The sequence below is a fragment of the Aphidius gifuensis genome, linkage group LG5 (assembly GCF_014905175.1).
Source record: "Aphidius gifuensis isolate YNYX2018 linkage group LG5, ASM1490517v1, whole genome shotgun sequence".
NCBI classification, from domain to species: domain Eukaryota; kingdom Metazoa; phylum Arthropoda; class Insecta; order Hymenoptera; family Braconidae; genus Aphidius; species Aphidius gifuensis.
Genome location: NC_057792.1, coordinates 11,771,875 through 11,793,901, shown reverse-complemented (window position 1 = coordinate 11,793,901; position 22,027 = coordinate 11,771,875). Strand labels below are relative to the sequence as shown.

The following is a 22,027-nucleotide window of genomic DNA, read 5'->3' as shown; positions in this document are numbered from 1 at the left end:
TGAGGGATAAAAGTATTTGGGAGGGAGATTATTTACTTGAAACTGAAAATATTTTAACAGGCAATGCAAAATTATGGTTTCTGAATAAACAAAATACATTTAATAATTTTGAAAGATTTAAGATAGATTTCATGACAAAATTTTACAATGATGCAATGAAATCTCGGTTTAAAAATAAATGGTTAAATAACAAATTTGATTCTAGCGTGACTTTAGACGCATACTTTTATAGTCAAAAGAATGAAGCAAAGTACTTGGATCCACCCATGTCTGAATGAGAGTGTAACCAATCCATTATTAATCAGTTACCGGATAATGTTAAATTAAATCTAGCTACTATTAATTTTGGCAATACAGAAGACATAATTAATGCATTGGAACAATTGAGTTTAATTTGTAATCAACAAAATGATGTTGATAATTTAAATAAAAACCTTCAGAGTATACATATTAATAATAATAATAAGAATCGCCGTAGCGACTGGCGTAGCAATGATAAGAGAGGGGATACGTCTGGTATATGGAATGGGCATCAGAGCGCCAACACATGGATGCCGAATACAAGTAGGCCCCCACCTATTGGCCCTAGCCCGGGTATACAACTTGATACACCGCGTGTAGAGAATAATAATAATAATAATAATGTCCAAATAAATGCTGTTGAAACTAGCACTGGTTTAGACAGTCATTATGACATTATCGGTGAAATAAAAAACGATGTGTTAAGTGAAAACAATTCACATAAAAATAATTACACAAAAGGCCCAAAATTAACTATTAAAATTGGGGATTACAAATATACTGCGTTGGTGGACACTGGTAGTCAGGTAACCGCGATATCTGAAGAGGTATATAATCAATTAGCTAAAAATGTTATTATTGGAGAATTACCTGTAATAAACACCCAAGTTATTACGGCTATTAGTAAACAAAAAACACCTGTTAAAAAACAAATTTATTTAAAATTTAAAATAGACATGATAGAAATAACAAGTACTATTTTAGTTATACCAAATTTTAATCATGACATATTATTGGGTGATGACTGGTGTCGAGAAAATAATGTTGTTATTAATCACAAAGATGACAGCATTACAATTAATAGTCATCGTGTTACCCCAAACATACAGCAGTCGGTAGGTCATCTTGAATGCTGCCAAATTAGTTTAAATAATAATCATAGTAATGAGGTATTTGGGGAAAATCCAAATGTAGATCACCTCCAGGGGGGTAATAGCCATAATAATAATAATATTGATCAAAAGATCATGTTAAATCAATCACAAGAATTAAAATTCAACCAATTTTTAAATGAACATGATGATATATTTTCTAGTATCCCAGGTTGTTCGCGGTCATATGTTCACAGATTTAAAATTAATTCCGATACAGTAATAGTAAAAAATAATTATCCAATACCATTTGCCTTGCGTGGCGCGGTTAATGGTGAAATTCAGCGTATGCTGGATGAAGGGGTGATCGAAATATCTGACAGTAATATATGTAATCCATTACGTGTTGTTAAGAAGTCTGACGGACGGGTACGTCTGTGCCTGGACGCCAGATTTATTAATAAATATATCGAAGGAGATAATGAAAAACCTCCGATCATTAATGAGGTCATGCAAAAATTCAATAATAAAAAATTATTTAGTTTACTCGACCTGACTTCAAGATACTGGCAAATCCCTTTGCATCCTGAGTCACGGAAGTATACCGCGTTTTTAAATAATACTACTTTATATCAATTTTGTCGTTCGCCTTTTGGCATTAAAACCTCAGGCAATGCCTTTATACGTGCATTAAAAATCGCTTTTCATAATGATTTTGATGATTTTCTCACATATTATATTGATGATTTACTTGTAGCCTCAAGCAGCTTTGAAGAACATTTGATGCATTTAAAGTTAGTATTTGACAGGCTCAAAGAACATGGGTATAAATTAATTCTAAATAAAGCTAAATTTTTACGTGAATCAGTACCCTTTTTGGGATATATTATATCAAAAGATGGGTATTCTCCAAACCCTGACAAATTAAAAATTATACAAAATTTTGAAGAACCAAAAAACAAACGTAAGTTACAACAATTTTTCGGTATCTGTAATTATTACAATAAATTTAGCATGGCTCACGCCTATTTTATTGATCCATTAAGAAATTTGTTAAAAAATAACCAGCCATGGGAATGGGGAGACAAACAGTCTCATGCTTTTAAATTGCTAAAAGAAAATTTTTGTCAAATAAATTTATTGTATCACTATGATCTTAATAAGCCGTTTGTTATACAAACTGATGCTTCAGATCAGGGTATTTGTGGGGTATTGTATCAAAATGGTGATGATAATTCACCAAAACTGATATCTATTGTCAGCAGGTGTCTAAAATTATCTGAATTAAATTACAATACCACTGAGAAAGAGCTATTAGCGGTAGTATACGCCCTAAGTAAATTCAGAACGTATGTGTTTAATACACACTTTACCATTGTCACTGATCATCAGTCACTGGTTTTCATAAAGAGTAGTCCATATCACTCTGGTCGTATGGCCAGGTGGAATTTATTGTTACAAGAGTATGATTTTGATATCGTACATTGTAAAGGCAAAGATAATAATATTGCTGATTTTTTTAGTCGTAACCCCGAGGGTAAATTTAACGAGGTTAACTCCAAATGTGTTGATGTACCAGTCACAAATTTTTTTGATAATGCTTCTGAAAGCGTATTAAATATTAATCATCTTAAGCTGGATGAAAATATACGTAGTGATTTGATGAATATGGAAAAGTTACAAAGTCAGGATGAAAAGCTAGTTCAATATATTAATGATAAAATAATCGATGAAAATAATAATTTTAAAAGGCACAATGGTATTTGGTTCCATAAACCCATTGATTCAAATAACTGGAAAATTATTGTAACGGAATCATTACAAGTTAAATTGATTAAATGTGAACATAATCGTATTAATAATGGGGGGGTTTATAAAACTGTGTTAGCTGTGAAATACCATTTTTGGTTTAAACAACTAATAAATAAAGTCAAACATGTAATTAAAACGTGTGACATGTGTCAACGTGTAAAGTATTTAAATAAAAACGTTGAAGGGAATTATCATCATGTTACTAGTAGTGCACCTGGTGAATTAGTCACCGTTGATTATTACGGTCCTCTACCAGCCTCCACCGGCAAAGTCCAGTATATCTTTGTTGTAATAGATAGCTTTTCAAAGTATGTCAAGTTGTATCCCTTGGTTAAGGCTAATACAAAGAATACACTGAATAAAATTTTAAATAATTATGTGGTAGACTCAGGGAACAAGCCCCTGAAGATACTTGCAGATAATGGGACTCAGTTCACTTCGACGTTGTGGCGAAGTAAATTAGAGTCTAATAATATTAAAGTGGGTTTTTGTTCTATCAGACACCCTCAGTCTAATCCGACTGAGCGTGTCATGAGAGAACTTAATCGTATGTTTAAAATCAAGTGTCATGAATCTCATGTCTCATGGGCACGTCATATAAAAAATATCGAGAATTGTTTGAACTTCACTAAACACATGTCAACAGGTCAAATACCATATGAGGTACAGTTTGGAATACCAATTCCCGATGAAATAAATGATCTTGTTGCATTTCCTGTTGGTGTTCAAAGTGATATTCAGGGTATTTTTAAAATGGTTAAGAAGGCTCTGGATAAAAATATTGCTAGACGTAAGCGTCAACAGAAGGGTAATAAACCAGAAAGTCTCTGTGTTGGTGATCTGGTGCTTGTACGTGTACCTCATTTATCCAATAGTAGTGATGGAACCACCCATAAATTCTTTCACGTATATGAGGGTCCATACAGCGTTGCTGAAACGATTGGACAAAATACTTTTAAGCTTAGTCATATGGATACCAAAAAATTATTAAAAGGTACTTATAATCGCGTCGGGTTACGCAAGTACTACTATTAATTGGCCATTATTTGTTTATAAATTTAGTTTTAGTTAAACGCTTTGGTCGTCTATCTCTCTGACCTCCAACACCTCTATGTATATATATGGTTTGAGTTTAATATTTTCTATTACTATATTATTTTAATAATTTTGTTATATTAAAAGTTTTATTTTTATATTGATTATGATTGAGTTATATTTTAAAAAAAAAAATATATATTTATTGTAGATTGATTGTATCAATTATATTATGTAATTTTATTAGTATTAGTGTGATGGATATATGGCCTATTAGGCGAATATTTAATTGTTTTACAATGTTGATTGGATGTGATCTAATTTCTGATATAGCTTGTATAATTATCCGGTTAATTTTAATATTGTAAAACAATGATAAAATTTAATTTAATCTGTAAATAATTGTAATTATGGCAAGCACATATAATTACTTGGCTTGATATGTTTGTATGATTTCGAAGTATGAATGTGAACTTATTGTTTGATTATGTAACATAAATTTGTATTACGCTAATTATTTTTGTTAAGATTATAATTAAAATCTTAACAAAAAAGGGGGGTGATGTAACGAGATAGAGTTGGCATAACCCAAATTTGTGTTACTGCGTCTTTTGCTGCGCACATGGAGCCGATGACGCTCGAACTTATACGAGCGCCATCGGAGTAAAATTGAGAATCTACGGAAACACCAATGCTCCGTCTCTTCGGTCACTGGCCTCGGCACAAACCACTTGCAAAATTTAATAGCAAAGAGAAATCAAGTTGATATTGAAATTAAGATATTAAAATTTCAAATACCATATTCATAACGTGAAAAATAGTACTTATTCAAGTAAGAATCATATTGTTAATAATACACACAAGCAAAGTGTTTCAATATAAAAAAATCAATAATTAATATAATTCAAAGTTCTCCAATATCACCTGGTGCACATGGTGAAGCCATTGGTGAACAACATCATACATATTAATTATTAAACATCAATAAATTGTTAATCAATAATATTGAGAGCTGGAACAATATCACCAACTGGTACTTATTGCTGATTGATCAACAGCAATAAACAAATAATACAATCAATTGGCTTTTGGGAGTCGTGAAGACAGCCTGGTAGCATCATCAACCTGGCATTTCATCAGCCAACTCATATACGGCGTCATTGGGGAATCACCATCAGCGTCATCAACAATATCAACTGGTATCTGTATGTGTGTGATTAGTATGGAAGTATGAGTGTGAAACTGCGATATATCAGTACAACATTAAGGTATACTGGTGTTAAATTTGAACTTGTTTTTGTTTTGTTAATTATTATTCACCTGGCCTCATTTCAGGTGTAAATTTAATATTAGCGTGTAACTTGGTGGTAAAATTTAAATACAAAATAGAAATTCAAATAATTTTAAAACCACAGGTTACAATTTTTTCAATATAAGTATTGCTTTTTTTTATTCTATTTTTTTCATATATTTATATATAATTAGAATAGGAAAATAATTTACAGAAAAAAATTTTGTTTTAAAAAAATGAATATTTATTCCGATAGTTATTTCTGTGATTGAAAAATTATTCTTCCGTTTCATCATCTTCTATTTGTATAATTTCTTCTTCTTCTTTTCCTTAAATGTGAAGCTTCAATTTTCCATTTTCATTTTCGTCCCATAACTTAAATAAATCATTTATCAATCGTTCAAAGTCAGTATATGATGATTTATCAAAATATTTTCCAACGAGCTGATGAAGATCTGTAATCCATGGTCGTGTTGTAGACAAATAAATCAAAGGTGTTTGATTATTAGACAATCCAAACACTCCTTCATGTGTTTTCGCACCAAAATCGCTCCATACTTTTCCAGAAGAGTTGTAAATCCTCATGAAAACTTTTCAATTGATTGAATTTATGGATGTATGTTGAGTATGATGATAAAAATTTCGAATAAATTTTAGATTCACCCCAGCAATCTCCTTATAATAACCTGAAAAAATCAGTTAATTTTTTTAAAAAATCAGATAAAATATTATTCTAAAATATAATTATTTTTTATTTTAATAAACATATACTTACATTGATATATACCAGTGTCTTAAATTTAAAACGTTTTTTGCCGCACAGTTTGTATGTGAAACGTTTCCTCTGCGTTTGATCTTTGTATATCCACATTCGTGATTTTTATAAAGAGGTATTTGTATTTTTTTCAAAGCTGAACAACCATAATCATGAAGATCAAGTACTCGTTTTGAATGATTGATAATATTTTCTAACCACTTTTTTTGTTATAATCCTTTGACACAAATAAACTCAGCTGCTTTCAAAATTTCATTGATTTTTTTAAATGAACTGTCAAATTGTACATCACCTCGCCAGAATAGTGCACAGCAATTGTTGAATGATTTATATTTTGGATCTAATTTATTCCATGGTACAGGTGGTGTAATTATTATGTGATCGATTTTATCATCATGTAAACTGATGCACGCGAATTCTTTTAGAATAAACTTATCAGATAACTGAAAACCTTGAATATCAACAATCATTGCCATTTTTATGCAATGTTATAAAGGCGAGTAGTAAAAAAATTAAAGAACTTAAGAATTAGTCCACAAAATAAGTGTGAAACAGCGACAGGGCCCCCCTTTAAAAGAGGCCACACGTCCGAAATCAAGCAGTTCATTCATCACAGCCAAACAGTTAATTGAAACTAATCGAGCTACTGACCCACAGTTACGATCGATTAGCACCCAGTAATTGCAAACCGAATTAAAAGCGCATTTTATTGACTTAGTCTAAATTACTGTACAAGCGCTCAGGATTTCCAAGTCTAAATTTCATTTTCTTTTCATCAGTATAAAGTATAAATTATAAAATCAATCTCATCTCAATATGAAATTCAAGTATATTAAAATCATTGTATTCAAGTAAGCTCATTACATTTTTAACATCAATTATACGAACAACAATTCAACTTCAATCTACCTGAAGCTCTAAGTATTGCGAAGAGGCCTTGGTCGCACCGTCAGATTCCGCTTTACATGTTTTGGTCAGATATAAGTCAATCCGATTGTCACACGTTTTTTTGTCATACAAATGTAAGTAATTACTAAAATTATTACTCCAGTATCATAAAAGTAATTGTCAGAAATTATCAAGTACTTAACCTATTTTATTAACGTAAATTCATCGCAAGATTCTTTAAAAGGTAGTCTTGGTCAAATATTTAATCAAAATATAATCATACTGTACTCAAGTTTTATAATTTCTTTTGAATATATATATATTCCATATAATTTGCAATATCAAAATTAAAGTTGTGTCTCAAAATTTATTGAAACTTTAATCTCTTTTTCTTTATTCCTATCACCACAAAATTTTCCCTTGGTTTTAATCCCACTTATTGTTACTTAATTGTGCAGGGCAAAACTAAAACTTAAAAATAAAAAGAAGGTAAATTGTGAAAATTATTATCGTTATTCCACGTTAACTTTCCAATTTATTACATGTTGATAATTATTATTTATATAATAGCAATTAATAATATTTTGAATGTGTTTCAAATATTTTAATTTTTTTTAAAAATCATTGGTTAATAATATTTCGAATGTGTTTCGAATATTTTAATTTTTTTTAATATCATTTGTTGATAATTATTATTTATATAATAACAATTAATAATATTTTGAATTCGTTTCGAAGATTTTAATTTTTTTTAAAAATTATTTGTTAATAATATTTTGGATTTGTTTCAAATATTTTAATTTTTTTTTAATATCATGTGTTGATAATTATCATTTATTATTAACAATTAATGATATTTTGAATGTGTTTCGAATATTTTAATTTTTTTTTAAATCATTTGTTAATAATATTTTGAATGTGTTTCAAATATTTTAATTTTTTTCAATATCATGTGTTGATAATTATTATTTACATAATAACAATTAATAATATTATGAATGTGTTTCGAATATTTTAATTTTCTAAATCATTTGTTAATAATATTTTGAATTTGTTTCAAATATTTTAATTTCTGTTAATATCATTTGTCGATAATTATTATTTATATAATAACAATTAATAATATTTTGAATGTGTTTCAAATATTTTAATTTTTTTTCAAAAATCATTGGTTAATAATATTTTGAATGTGTTTCAAATATTTTAATTTTTTTTATAAATCATTGGTTAATAATATTTTGAATGTTAACTACGATCTGTAAAGTATAGTAAAGCGTTTATGTAATTGTTAAATTAAACATAAATGAAAGTGATCTTCGCTATAATTTTTATCGTGAATTCCGTATTACACAAGTGCGTCGATTATGTCAAGGTCCATGTTGGTCTAAATTTAACTATCTTTTACTCAACATCAATACTATTGGTAAAATTTGTGGTATTTTAATAATCAATTTACCTTTTATTTAACATTATGTTATTTGTGTTTGACTCAAGTTTTATAAATTATTTGTGTTTAATTCCTCCCTACCCTTCTATTGTTTCTTTGGTGAGCAGGATAAACAGGGCTAATTAAAATACATATCTAGCAGGGTTATTTTATAGGGCAATATTGGGTTGTCTAATAAGTAATCCGGCTACGATATTTCAAGCTTCTGCAATATTTTCTGGTACATCGTTATTTTGTTCAATAACATCAATAATAAAGATTCCTGGAAATATCCCATGTGATTTGTATTTTTATTTACATTTTCAAGACGCGGGCAATAATTGTAAATAACGCTATCTCCTTCTACTTTATTAACAAGATGGTTTACACCCATCATGTAGGATAAACCAGCACTTGTAACCCACCATATCTAGTCCCGGTCACCAAGTTTGTTAAATCCCCATTAAGGTTTTCAAAAACTTCGCAAGACGTTATGTAAATTAGTCCGAAATCACAATTGTTATCAGCTATATGAAGCAACTGGCTGACATGTGTCTGTGGTCAAAAACTAATTTCCACCTGGGATATACAAATCCAAGAAAAAAAAAAAATCTCTTTTGTGTCTTATCGTCTTTTGACCTGCCAAGACTTGAATTGATTTGACCAGGGTCAATGAACATCTTAAAAATATTGAAAATGAGTTGAATATAATGAAGATAGCATAAAGATAATTTGAAAGAAAAAAAAATAGAAAAAATAGAACTATTGTTTCTTTTTTTTTACTTCAGTTGTTAGAAGTTTACAATAAAAGAAAAAATATCAGTATCCGTTGATTTTCAAGGTTTTGAACAATCAACAGGGCTATTCGTGGCAATTGTCTAGTTCGCTCCCAAGCCCAAAAAATAAGCGGATTAAATTTTTCGGGCAAACCGGTTCATCCGAGTTCGCTCCCGTTTTAAAAAAATGAAGAATCCGAGTTCGCTCCATACGCTTCCCCTACCGTTCCCCCTCCACTTTTCTAGCTCGCTATTTCCCATTTTTATACTCAAGATCTAGCTTTAATTATAGCCAAACAATCAATATCTACATTATTTTACTCAGCTAGATTTTTTACTTAGCCTTAATGTGAAAGAAAATGTAAAAGGAGGGGGTACCTAAAACGAAAGTAGGGGAATATTAGAAAGAGAGCGATGGGAGCGAACTCGGAAGCCAAAATATCGCGTTTCGGAGCGAACTCGGATTTTTTTTAGGCTTTAATCCGGCTTGGGAGTGAACTTGGTAACAGCCCTATTCGTAATTGAAGAATTAGCAATTCAACCTTTTAATCTTACCGGATTAGTGAGTGTAATAGTTTTCAATTCGCCATGCATAAAAAATGATTTAAGTGAAGATTATCAACAATTAATCCAACAATCTGAAGAACATTGTCATGGACTACCTTGGGAAAGTGGTGATGGAATGTCTGATAAAGCAACTCATATTTTAGATAAAAAATTGAGTGAAAAAATCAAATATTTTTTCGTAAAAGGAATTGAAAGAAAAAATCGTTTGTCAGCGATACTTCACGATAAAGCAGTAACAATTATGAATTACAATGATTTAGGATAATTTCATTTGTTCATAAAATAGAGCTAAATTTTCCATTTTATTAATGGAAGGTAGAGATACTGATCAGGTTGATAACTTCAGAGTCCAGTTAAAAAAATTAAGAAACTAAGATTAGTCCGTGACACAAAGCATTACACGGTGACAAAGTCCTACTCAAAAAAGGCTACACGTCAAAAAATTAATCAGTCTATCGTCACATTCAAACTAGTTAGCTGGAACTTATCGAGCCACTGACCGACATTTACGATTGATTAGTACCTAATAACATTGAAGTCATTTCTTACCTAAAATCATTAAAAATTCAAAATCAATTCGACCTTGTAAGATGACTAAATTTATCTTTTATTGATATTCGATGAATTTAGTCTTTTACTTTTTATATTCAAGGTACATTCATAGCTACTTCTCAACAATCAGAATTTCTTAAAATTTATACAGTAGATAGTTGAAATATTAATGCATCGTTTCGTGAAATCAGTTTTTTTGTTATCAACCTTTTTTTTTTTAATGATTTTTAAAAGTTGACTCCTTTTAGAGGGGTTATACATGGGCTCTTATGGAAAGCTATGTTTGAAATTTCTTTGAACATAACTAAATTACATTTCTAACAATCACTTCATTTTAAAAAACTAATCAATAATAGTAAAAATAATGAGGAAATTTTCAATGTTCGGTTCACATGGGGTTTTAATACTGCTTTTTGAGTAATAATTAAAATTATCTATCAAAAACACGGATTTTACTGATTTTCTAATGAGAAGCCATGAAAACTGAGCAATATTGAAATAGCGGAAAAATTTAAACTTGCACAAACTAAACTCCATTACAAAATAATGGAGCATCATAAATTAATTAACGTTTTGGAGTAAATAATTTTTTTTTTTGTTGTTATTTTTGAGGTACAAATTCCGGGCTTTAGTACGAATTATTCTGCGTCTGTGGCAATTTTTTTTCCCCCTGAGTCATCTAGAAAAAAAATTGGTTTTAACCCTTTCTCCACTCTTTAATTTTAAGGTACAAATGAAAACAATTGCGGTGTAAAATGGTACAAATTAAGACGCTACTAATGGGTATATTCTAGATAATTTTTCTAGGACTTATGCAGGCCAGGTTCACGCATCTGTACAATTCTTCTACATATTTTCATTTAACCCTGAATGATGAAATAATAACGATATTAATTATATATAAGAAATAACAAATCTTCTTGCATATAAATAAATCGAAAATTGAAACATGTATATATATATATACTTATATGTAGCTAAGGGAGAATTAAAAAAAAAAAAAAACAAGCACACACACGGACAAGAAAATAATCGATAACCATGCATACATGCATATCCGTATGTACGACATGAAACGTCTTGAGAGTGGGAAGCAACGAGGACATTCAGGTGAGAAATTTATTTTTTAATAAGTTTTTGTTTTCGGATTTACTGTCGTTGATATCTTTTTTATTAGTTATTGGAAAAAATCGAAAGTAGGCTTATTAGGAAGAGGGTCATCGATATATATGATAAAACTATTTTTTATTTCTTTTTTCGGCCAATAGTTAGCCTAGAAATTGATAAATTAGAAATTATGACGTCACAGAGCACAAACTCAAAATACTTATACCCGGTAAGAGAGTTCGCGTTCGTCCTATCTATTTTTTTCGTTCTAAAATTGAGGCGAGACCCTACCGGGTCTCCTGATAATCGATTTTTATTGATATATATTGCATAAAATTGATAAATAATGAAAAAAATAAATGGTTTACGCAGAAAAAATTATCACGAAAACTTCAAACTTTTGGTATTTTGGGGTTGGTATGACAAAATCTACAATATAAAAAGCATAGGATTTTATTTAGGACACGCCCCCAAAATCTAGCTATGAAAGTGTCTTAAACATTTACCCACAAATTTACTTTTAAATACTATTTAACAACAATTTATTTAATAAGACAGAATATATTGATTTGATGCAGATTATATTAATACAAGACAAAAAACATATATATATCATCAGTTTGTGAGGTGGCACAGCCACGTCACCATACAAGTTTACAATTTGATTACGGTCGCACCTTATAAATTGGTGGCCGGACTCGAAGTGATTTTATACATATATCTTTCAATGACGAGAAAAAAAATCACATTGCTGGCGTCACGGTAGACGAACGTGGTGGGTATTATCGAAATATGTGTGTGAGCACTTTCACTCGTTACAACAACCTTAAACAACTTATAAATCACGTCGTCAACCTGCCTAAAAAGTTCATTGTCACGGAGCATGTCTTGGTCGCCCAGTCAGAGTCTGCTTTCCACGATTTTTTTAATCATTAATCAATCTAATTGTGTCACAAAATTTTGACTCTATACAAATTTGAGTAATTATTAAATTTTCTATCTGAGTGCTGTAACATTCAAAAATATACTTGCCAAATACGATAATAATGTTAAAAAAAAGATGAAAAAATTTTTTTATTGAAGTGAAACTTCTTTTCGCAGGGTAGTGAAAAAAAAATCAGTGTGTCGGCCATGTAACGCTTGGAGCAAGCGAACGCTCGGCGCAAGCGAACGCTCGGACCGAGCAAGCATTTGCCCATATAACTAATAAGAGTGAGTGAGTGAGTGGCTACGAGCGAGAAAAGAGATATGCTTTGAATGAGTGTGTGTGTGCGTTGCCAATAGTGTAGCTGATCGGTTCGCAGCGCTTACACGGAAAAAAATTTTTAGCTGCAGCAACGAGCTGGATAGCTGTCTCTCCTATCCACGGCTAACTAACCTTTGGATAGTTAGCAGAGGATTGTTATTTTGGCAATCCACATTTGACAGGTTACTATTCTTGTGAAAACAGCGTGCCTACTCGTTACATTAGCTACACTTTGGATAGCTGTGGTAGCTATCCAAAGCCTGACAAGCTGGTATCGCTGTAGTAGCTATTTAGGATTGCGTATATGCATAACTATAAGTATATAGACATACGAAGTACAAACAATATATTAATGTACATTTACTAATTTTTAAAACTATTATCTAATTAATTTTATACTAAATTTGATGCACCAAATAAACGCCAACTTGAATACAAAATCTTATGCTAAATTTTTAATAACTATATGGATTATTTTAGTCATTGTTAATAATAATTTGGTGGATCTGTCAAAAAAGAGAGGTTATGAACACAACAGCTGTTGACATTGAGATTATGTCATATATGTCATGTAGTATTAAATATATGGATTATGTCGAACCTGACGAGTTGGTTAGCCACGCTAGCTATCCAGTCGACTGGAATAACATAACTAACCGATTGTTTTTTTAATATATTGGGCTTGATTATTAAATCAACTATCCTTTTTTAACTATCCAAACGCCTCGTGACTGCAGCTAAAAATTCTTTTCCGTGTATGAAAATAATGAATCAAAAAATTATAAATGAATACATATACTCAATTGAAAATGATTATTAGTATATTTATGTTATTGATATTATTATTATAATTATTATTTTATTATTAATATCGATATTATTATTCTTCATAATATTATTGAAATTATTATTATTTATAATGATATTATTGATATCTATAACGATAGTATAAATAAAAATAACAACAATAATTTCAATAATATCATCGATATTAATAATAATAATAATATCGATATAATAATAATAATGATAAGATCAATACTGACATTAATATTCAAGTATAAATATTAATCATTATTAGTATATTTATATTTCAAATATTATTATTATAAATGTTATTATTAATATAATTAATATCATTTATATTATGACTATAGTCATTCCTAATTCCTAATTCCTATTCCTAATTTATAATGTTATCAAAATTATTATTGACATTTGTATTCTGTATAATATTATTGGAATAATTGTTATTAATAATATTATTAATATATATTAATTCATGGTATGCATAATAATAACAATGATAATTTTAATATCATATCATCGATAATAATAAAATCATTGATATTAATATTATTAATATCGATATATATTAATAATAATAATAAAAATAATAATAGTACTGTTAATAATATTCAAATATAAATATTAGTAATTATTAGTATTTATATTTCAAATATTATTATTATAGATATTGTTATTATTATCATTTATATATACTCATAGTATAAATAATAATAATAATAACGATAATTATATGAATAATAATAATATTGATAATAATTTTAATAATATCAATGGTATTAATAATAATAATAATATCAATAACGATATAATATTGATAATATTATCAATATTTACAGTTTGGATATAATTATCGCAATATGATCGATATTATTATTATAAATATCATATTGGTATCATCATTTATTTTATAATAGGGTTCTTCGATTCTTAGAAAAGGAATCGATCTTCAAGAATCGAATTTGTAAGAATCGGGTAGCCGATATATCGCCACAAAAAGTACTCGATTCATAAAGAATCGATTAAAAAATCGTGATGTTAAAAAAGAGAATATTATAAATACTAATAATAAATAATTAAATATTATTATTATTCATTAAATATTAAATATTAAATAATATTCATATAAATATTAATATTTATTATTTATATGAGAACTGTCAGAAGCCAATCCCCAATCATCAAGTGTCAACGAACTTTGTTGATTCTTTCTAATTTTTTTTTCTTTTTTTATTTTATATTAAAAAATAGTTTAAAATAAATACAAATGATGGCCTAGGTTTATAAAACCTAAAACAATGCGCTTTGTAAGGGAGAAAAACAAGACCGATTCTTTTGGTGATATAGATATTCGGTGAAAAAGAATCGTGAATCGATTAATCGGCTCTGAAAAGAATCGGATACTTGTACTCGATATGAATCGATCCAGTACTCGAGTACTTAAAAAATCGCCGAGAATCAAAGACCCCTACACTATAAACATTATCAATATTATTAAGGTACAACCAGGGAAAATTAAAAATAATGACGATTTCACGAATTTTATAGAGTAGATAATTGAAATAACGATACACCTTTTTCTTCAATCAGTTTTTTTGTTATAAGATGTTTTTTTGATTAATTAACTGTTAAAGATGGTCCTTTTTTTTGAGGTTAAACATAGGCTCTTATGGAAAATGATGTTCAGCTTTTCATAATACCCCATCGAAATACTTGAAAAAATAATGCCATATTTACCAAAAACTAAAGGATAAAACGAGAAAAAAAGACGAAAAATCATCACCCAAATTTAGTATAAGTTTTAATATTCAATTTTAATTAATAGAGGATAATAAATTTTTGTCTTTGTCTAAATACTTGAGTGGAAGTGAGAAACAGTATTCTCTTTCTAATCCTTCGTCCTTTTCGCACTCATGAATATATAATGTTGTTAGCAAACATCCGCCAGATGTCTCTCATTTTGCCCTGGTTGTACCTTAATATCATCAATAATATCATCATTTATTAATTGATTGTCAATATTATTGAAGTCGTTACGAATATCTTGACGAACTGCGAAAGAAGTTTCACTTCCCCCGCGCGTACTGCTAACACACACTAATTTTTTTTTTTTAATTAGAGACAGCCAGTCTTGGTGAAACATGACACATCATTTGTTCAATCTACTCTTCAGACCTGATTACAACGTTTTCGAGATCCTTCGTCAAATCTCGTCAAAGGCAACCTTTCGATTCTAAGTTCCGTCCATGATTGGCGAATGCGAATGTCACTATAAGAGAGCTATGGTACGAAGTATTATAAGCGAATTGTATTTCACTGATGTACTTATCTCACTTTCTATGGTCGGGATTAAGAAACGCACGCATCATCATCTTGATACTTCGATTAACCTGTTCGGTGGGGTTAGCCTATGGATGATACAGCGGAGTCATCGATAACTTCGTCTGTGTTTCTTATGAGAACGACAAAAAGTGACCTCGATTCTAAACTCGGTCTCATTGTCCGTTAGCAATTCATGGGGAACACCCCAACCGTTTCTTGTGAAACTTGACAGATGGCTTCACTTGTCACATTCTTCAAGGGAGCTATTTCTATCCTTTTCGTGAGCCTATTTTGTATTACCAAGATATATCCATGACCAACTTGGCTCTTCGGATACCGACCCATAATGTCCACTGTTATACGAGACCAAGGCCCTATGAATATTTTGGGATTCATGTAACTCGTGGGAGCCTTTTATTCCACTTTACAACGTTGACAAATTATACATTAGCTGACGTATTTAACCACGGTTTTATACAAATCTGGACAAAAGTATTTTACTAACAATCGTTGATAAGTTCGGAGTACGCTGGGGTTATGATGAAGAACTTAAAAACGAAAACAATGTTATGTGATTAAGATCAAAACTTATTTACTGAATTGGTTATTTATTCATTTATTCGAAGCTGACTGATACACTCACCAGTTGTGTAAATTATCAAACCCCAAATATTCTACATATATTTTATTTCCTTCTAATTATTTTTTTAATTCAATAAATGCCAGGATGTTTTACTTTTTGATATTTAGGTTAATCAAAACATCCTTCATTGGGTTATGTTAATAGTCTTCAAGTTTATATGTTTCTGGAGATTCGTTATTTATTCTTATAATTTCGAATATTTTAGTTGTCCAATTGGGCTTATAATTTTGGATAAGGCAATTCGCACTACTTCCGCAAAAATAACGCAGAAATAAAATAGAAATTACGCACAAATAATTTTTATAACGCAACAATAACGTGACAATAATTTTTCAATGCGTGATACGCGCAAATATAAATAACAAAGGAATGACGTATTTACAATGCAAAAATAATGAATCAAGTTGAAATGTGATTGACGAAATCATAATGCAAGACTAAATTACTTTGTTGAGTCAGTGTTGTATCAGACTTAGTAAGTTCAATAAAAGCAGATAGTTCATTAGATTGTTCTAGTGAGTTGATTGATGTACCAAGTGGTACACACACTCTTTCATATGAATAAAATGAGTTAAAAAGAATTCCAGTTGATTTAAAGCATGTCCAACGCCGGTTTTAGAGTGTTGTGGAGGGGAGAATGTCTTATATATTTTACATTATGAGAAATGCAATGCCAACCCCAAGAAAATCATTTTTTTTTTTTTTAATCGATTATAAAACGTTATTTGTACCATATTTGACCTTATTTCATAATAAAAAAATGTTGATTGACTTATTTTATTTAAGTTTATTTATCCAAAATATCTTTCACTATAAATTAAAACTTATGTTGAAATTCAATGTTGGCCAGCTACAATATAGAGTGAGATTGGCGAAAAAAACCACGACAATTACGTGGCTGTGTGACCACACAATAAATCTAAAATTTAAAAAGAAAATAATCATAGAATAATTAGAATAAATCAACTCAGTATTTCACGTTAATATTAAAGATCCTCTTATTTTGTTATTCCCTACAGGGTAACGGGTTAGAAGGGAATGTGTATTATTGTAAATGTACCTTGATGTTAGAATAATCCGAAACCAATATTGTTGAGAGCGTGTCAATCTGGATGGTTGCTTGTTGATGTTGGTAGTCTCGAATAATCCAAACGGTAAAATAAACTCGAAGCACAGAAAACAACACTCCTGAGAAATGTCACAGTCAATAATTTTTATATAGGATTAAGGAAGGTTAAATAATTTAGGAAATAATATGTCACTAGCAATTGCTTTAAGTTTTAACTTCACTGATATTAATTTATTTTATTAAATATTAAAATATTAAATTGATTTTATATTTTATAAAAAAAATAATTTTTAATTTGATTTTATTATCTTGTTTTAATAAATTTGATTGATTTTAATTTAATTTAGATAGTGTTCAAACAGAAGTTATCGCAAGAGTGAAGCTCCTTAAATTATTAAAATAAAAATTCCCATAAAAAATTATAAACTAAAGAAGGGATGATTAAAAGTGGGAACATCTTGGACCAATTATATTTTACCTGTCTCACGATAGTCAGCATTTAATATTTTACTCAGAGAATTATTTGTAACGATTGCTAAAATCAACGGATGTTAAATATCGAGTTGCTAAAGTAACGTTGAACTACGGCTTGAGAAAATAAAAATCAAAGTAAAAATAATATAAAAAATATTAAAAAATGTAAATGTTGCTGAAAATGAAAAATAATTATGAGAAATAAAAAAGAAAAAATTTATGTGTTACTCGATATTCTACATGTCCCTTGAATTTACCAAAAATTATTTGTTAATTGATTATTTGAAACATAAAAATACCAGTACGTAACAATATATATTAAAAATAATGAATTTATAATTTAAAAAAAAATTATTTTTTCAGATGGAACATCAACAACTAATTTTATACGTAAATAAGAAATATGATGAATGGGACGATTTTCACGAGGATTTTGAAAAATATAAAAATGAAGTTAAGAAAGATTTTACTAAGCACCGTTCACTAAAATTCAAAGATGACAATCTTTTGATTTTCAAACAAATTAAATATCAATGTGTTTATGATAAAGTTTGTCAAAGTCGAGCCACAGGAAAAAGAACAAGCTCGTTAGTATCAGGCTTTTACTTGTATCAGAATATATATTATTGTATCGTAAATTTTGCTAAAGTAATATATTTTTCAATTTTATACTCTTTTTAATTTTTAGGACAATGAAAGAAAACTGTGGCGCTTTTATTCATCTATCTGTTGACTTACAAACAAACAAAGTTATTCTTCGAGAATTAAACGACAAACATGAAAACCATAGAGGATTAGAGGTGTTCATATATTCATTTCCATTTGATACTATTTTGCATTATTTTTATTAATAAATGATTGAATAATTCTTGATAGTCTCTTTTAGATTCTTTCAATCTTTCATATTAGTAATGGATCTATTTTTTTTAAAGGAATATACAGTGTCTCATTTTAATTTATCAATGGATTTTTTTCGAAAAATATAGCTTAAATTGTAAAATGTTTCAAGTAAAAGTTGTAGGGTTTGGAGGGGGACGAAGAAAAAAAAAAAAAAAAAAAATTCGAAAAATCCAAAATGGCGGAGTTTCCAGTTTCCGGAGTTTTTTTAAATGGATACTGCATTTTTTCTTTGCACCAAAACGTTTTCTACATCAAAACTAACACTTTTTATTTAAAAAATTTTTCGATAAAATCACTTTTTTTCGGGCTGATTTTGTCTGTTTACGGATTTTCCCGAAAAAATATGGCTTTAATTAAAAAATGATATTCAGAAAAAATGTAGCGCCCAGAAAGACGAAAACGAAAAAAAAAAAAACTTTCGAAAAAAAATCAAAATGGCGGAGTTAGAAGCAGAAACAAAGTTTTGAAAAAAAAACGATTTTTCCGGAAAATTTTATTTATAAAAAGTGTTAGCCTTGATGTGAACAATTTTTTAATAAAAAAAAATTACACCTAACCTCGAAAAAAAGAATTTTCATACCGGAAACTGCCATTTTTGAATTAGAATTTTTTTTTTTTTGTCTTTTTGAGCACTACAACTTTCATAATAACATTTTTTAATTGAAGCCATATTTTTTCAGGAAAATCCATAAACAGAGAAAATCGGGCCGAAAAAAAAAAAGATTTTATCGAAAAATTTTTAAAATAAAAAGTGTTAGTTTTGATGTAGAAAACGTTTTGGTGCAAAAAAAAAATGCAGTATCCATTTAAAAAAATTATGTTTATACCGGAAACTCCGCCATTTTCGATTTTTCGAATTTTTTTTTTTTTTTCTTCGTCCCCTTCAAGCCCTACAATTTTTACTTGAAACATTTTAAAAAATTCATTGATAAATTAAAATAGGACACTCTGTAGAAATGAGCTAGCTCTAAATCGAAGATTGAACAATGCTAAACAAGGCAAAGTTCAGCAATATTATGCGATGGGATTAACTAGGAATGCGCGAAAAAATCCAACAAAAAACAAATAAAAAAATTTACAGAAAGGACATAGATAAGATAGTCAAGAAACTACGGAAAACTGATGATGATTCCTTGAAAGGTGCTTTGGAATTGCTGCATGAAGAAGGTGAGTTTATTTATAAATCGTCAAATTCAAAAAATTGGAATAAGTATTTATTCATTCGTGTTATCATAGTGATAATACTTATTTCCAATTAATTCTACCATGAATAATTCTGAAACTCGGAAGATCATTTTTATCAGCTGCCAGTATTTTTATAAAAAAAAGGGTACCTGTACCACTCGGTACATGATTAAAATCAGCTGTTATACTCTTTCATTAATAAAAATAAGTAAAAAAGTATCTGTACAACTTGAAAAAGTATTTGAATCAGTCGTGATGCCATTTGTATTTTATTTTTTTTTTTGGTTCTGTTTATAATTTGTTCATGTCTCCAGGTTTTATATATAGGTTATATATAAATTTTTTTTTTTATTTAATAGTATATATAGGAGAGTTCTGGCTCCCCCCCCCCCCTTCGCTGTGATCGGTGGTTGATTTCGCGGAATCAGCGGATATCGCCCCAGGAGGAATTAAAAGATTAAGAGATTAGAATAATGGAAAGTAAAAACTATTTTGTAGGAAGAAAAAATTTTTAGTTGGTATAAGCATTACCTGGTTGTCCTTCTCCCACAAAATATCAACCAGTCTCGACGTTCCTCCACTCCTAAAAAAATTTATAGTAAGGATAAGCATAACCTGTTTTCCCTTCTCCCACAAAATATTAACCAATCACAACGTTCTCCCACTCTTAGTGAAGAGAGGAAAGGAAAATTTTTCGTTGGTGGGGGACCTGAGATTTAGTATATATTCTCGTGCACAGAGACTAAGCATCACTTATTGTTCAGTCCATCAGCTGTAGTGCGCCCAGTCTTAGAAACCAACAAGTAAGTTTTATCATATATTTATAAAATTTTAGTAACTTATTGATATTATCATTGTTTTTCAATTATTTTGTTAACTAAAAAATAACTTTTCCATTTATAGATATTAAAAATGGGTTTTGCAAAAGCAAAAAAACTTCAAAAAGCTAACGAACGCAAATCATTGAAAGATTTGAAGAGAAAAGTAGTATACGAAATTACTAAAGTAGCGATATTTCCAACATCAAAGTATGGTCCAGCGCTGACAGTTGAAATCGAGAATGAAAATTATGCATATCTACTAAAAAGATTTGCTACACATTTCAATCAAGATGATCAAGAATTTAAGGAGCTAGAAAATGCAGTCAAGAAAGGAACACTAACAATGGTTCTCGATGGCCAAAATAATCAAGGTGTATCATTAGATGATAGTACATATAATCTACATGATTTCGATGATGATGATGATGATGAGGAAATGTAAAAAAAATAAATTGAATAAAAAAATAAATACACTAAAACCAAATTATTTTGAATTGTTTTTTTTATTTATCAAAAAATCATTAGTTACAATTAATTTATGTTAACTGATGTACTATTCCACTTATTGGTCTTCTTTCGATTCAAAATTCAATTCAAATTTAACGTACATCTACAGCACCAGCCTTTAAAAACTCATTTTGTTTACTACAATCAATAACAATTAATGGAGATTTTTTAATAAAATTATCTTTTGTCACTAAATCTATTTTTGAGCCATAGTAAGACTCTGCAAAATTAGCATACATATCGTATAATAAAGCAAATTGATTTTTTTCAATATCAAGATTCAAATTTCCATATGGAAGAATATAAGAATTAAGATAAAGTTTAACATTTGTTATTTTACGATGATCGAAATGAGTTACATCTTTTTGCCAATCATTTTTTCTATTTGATTAAAAACCAAGAATAACATAACGCGGCTTTTCCAGTTGAGTTGCAGTTTTCACTGTCCATATATGATGAGTTGTTTGTGGCAGCAATGGATATTCATATAAATCCCAACTTCTAAATCCAATAGAAATGACAGGATCTTTTCATATATATTTTATTATATCAATTTTATTTTTGTTTGATAACATTATATATGGTACAAGCCATTCAATTTTTGTAAGTTTTAAATCAAATTCTGGCATATTAGGAACTGTCTCATTAACCCGTACGATCGCATTCGAATTCAAACGTGATCGTATCATAATGAGTTCATGTTTCGCATTGA

General features: G+C 29.1%; 1 protein-coding gene across 1 annotated transcript in view; it reads left to right on the top strand.

Annotated features, from left to right (window-relative positions):
• Positions 1–240: 240 nt before the first annotated feature.
• Positions 241–22,027, top strand: part of LOC122856379 (Fanconi anemia group D2 protein-like) — a 25,382-nt gene continuing 3,595 nt past the window's right edge. The window contains exons 1-6 of the mRNA XM_044158055.1: positions 241–250; positions 334–924; positions 976–1,230; positions 2,605–2,796; positions 3,571–3,918; positions 20,916–21,197. Coding sequence (XP_044013990.1) covers positions 241–250; positions 334–924; positions 976–1,230; positions 2,605–2,796; positions 3,571–3,918; positions 20,916–21,197 — 1,678 coding nt within the window. The remainder of the gene's footprint in view (positions 251–333; positions 925–975; positions 1,231–2,604; positions 2,797–3,570; positions 3,919–20,915; positions 21,198–22,027) is intronic.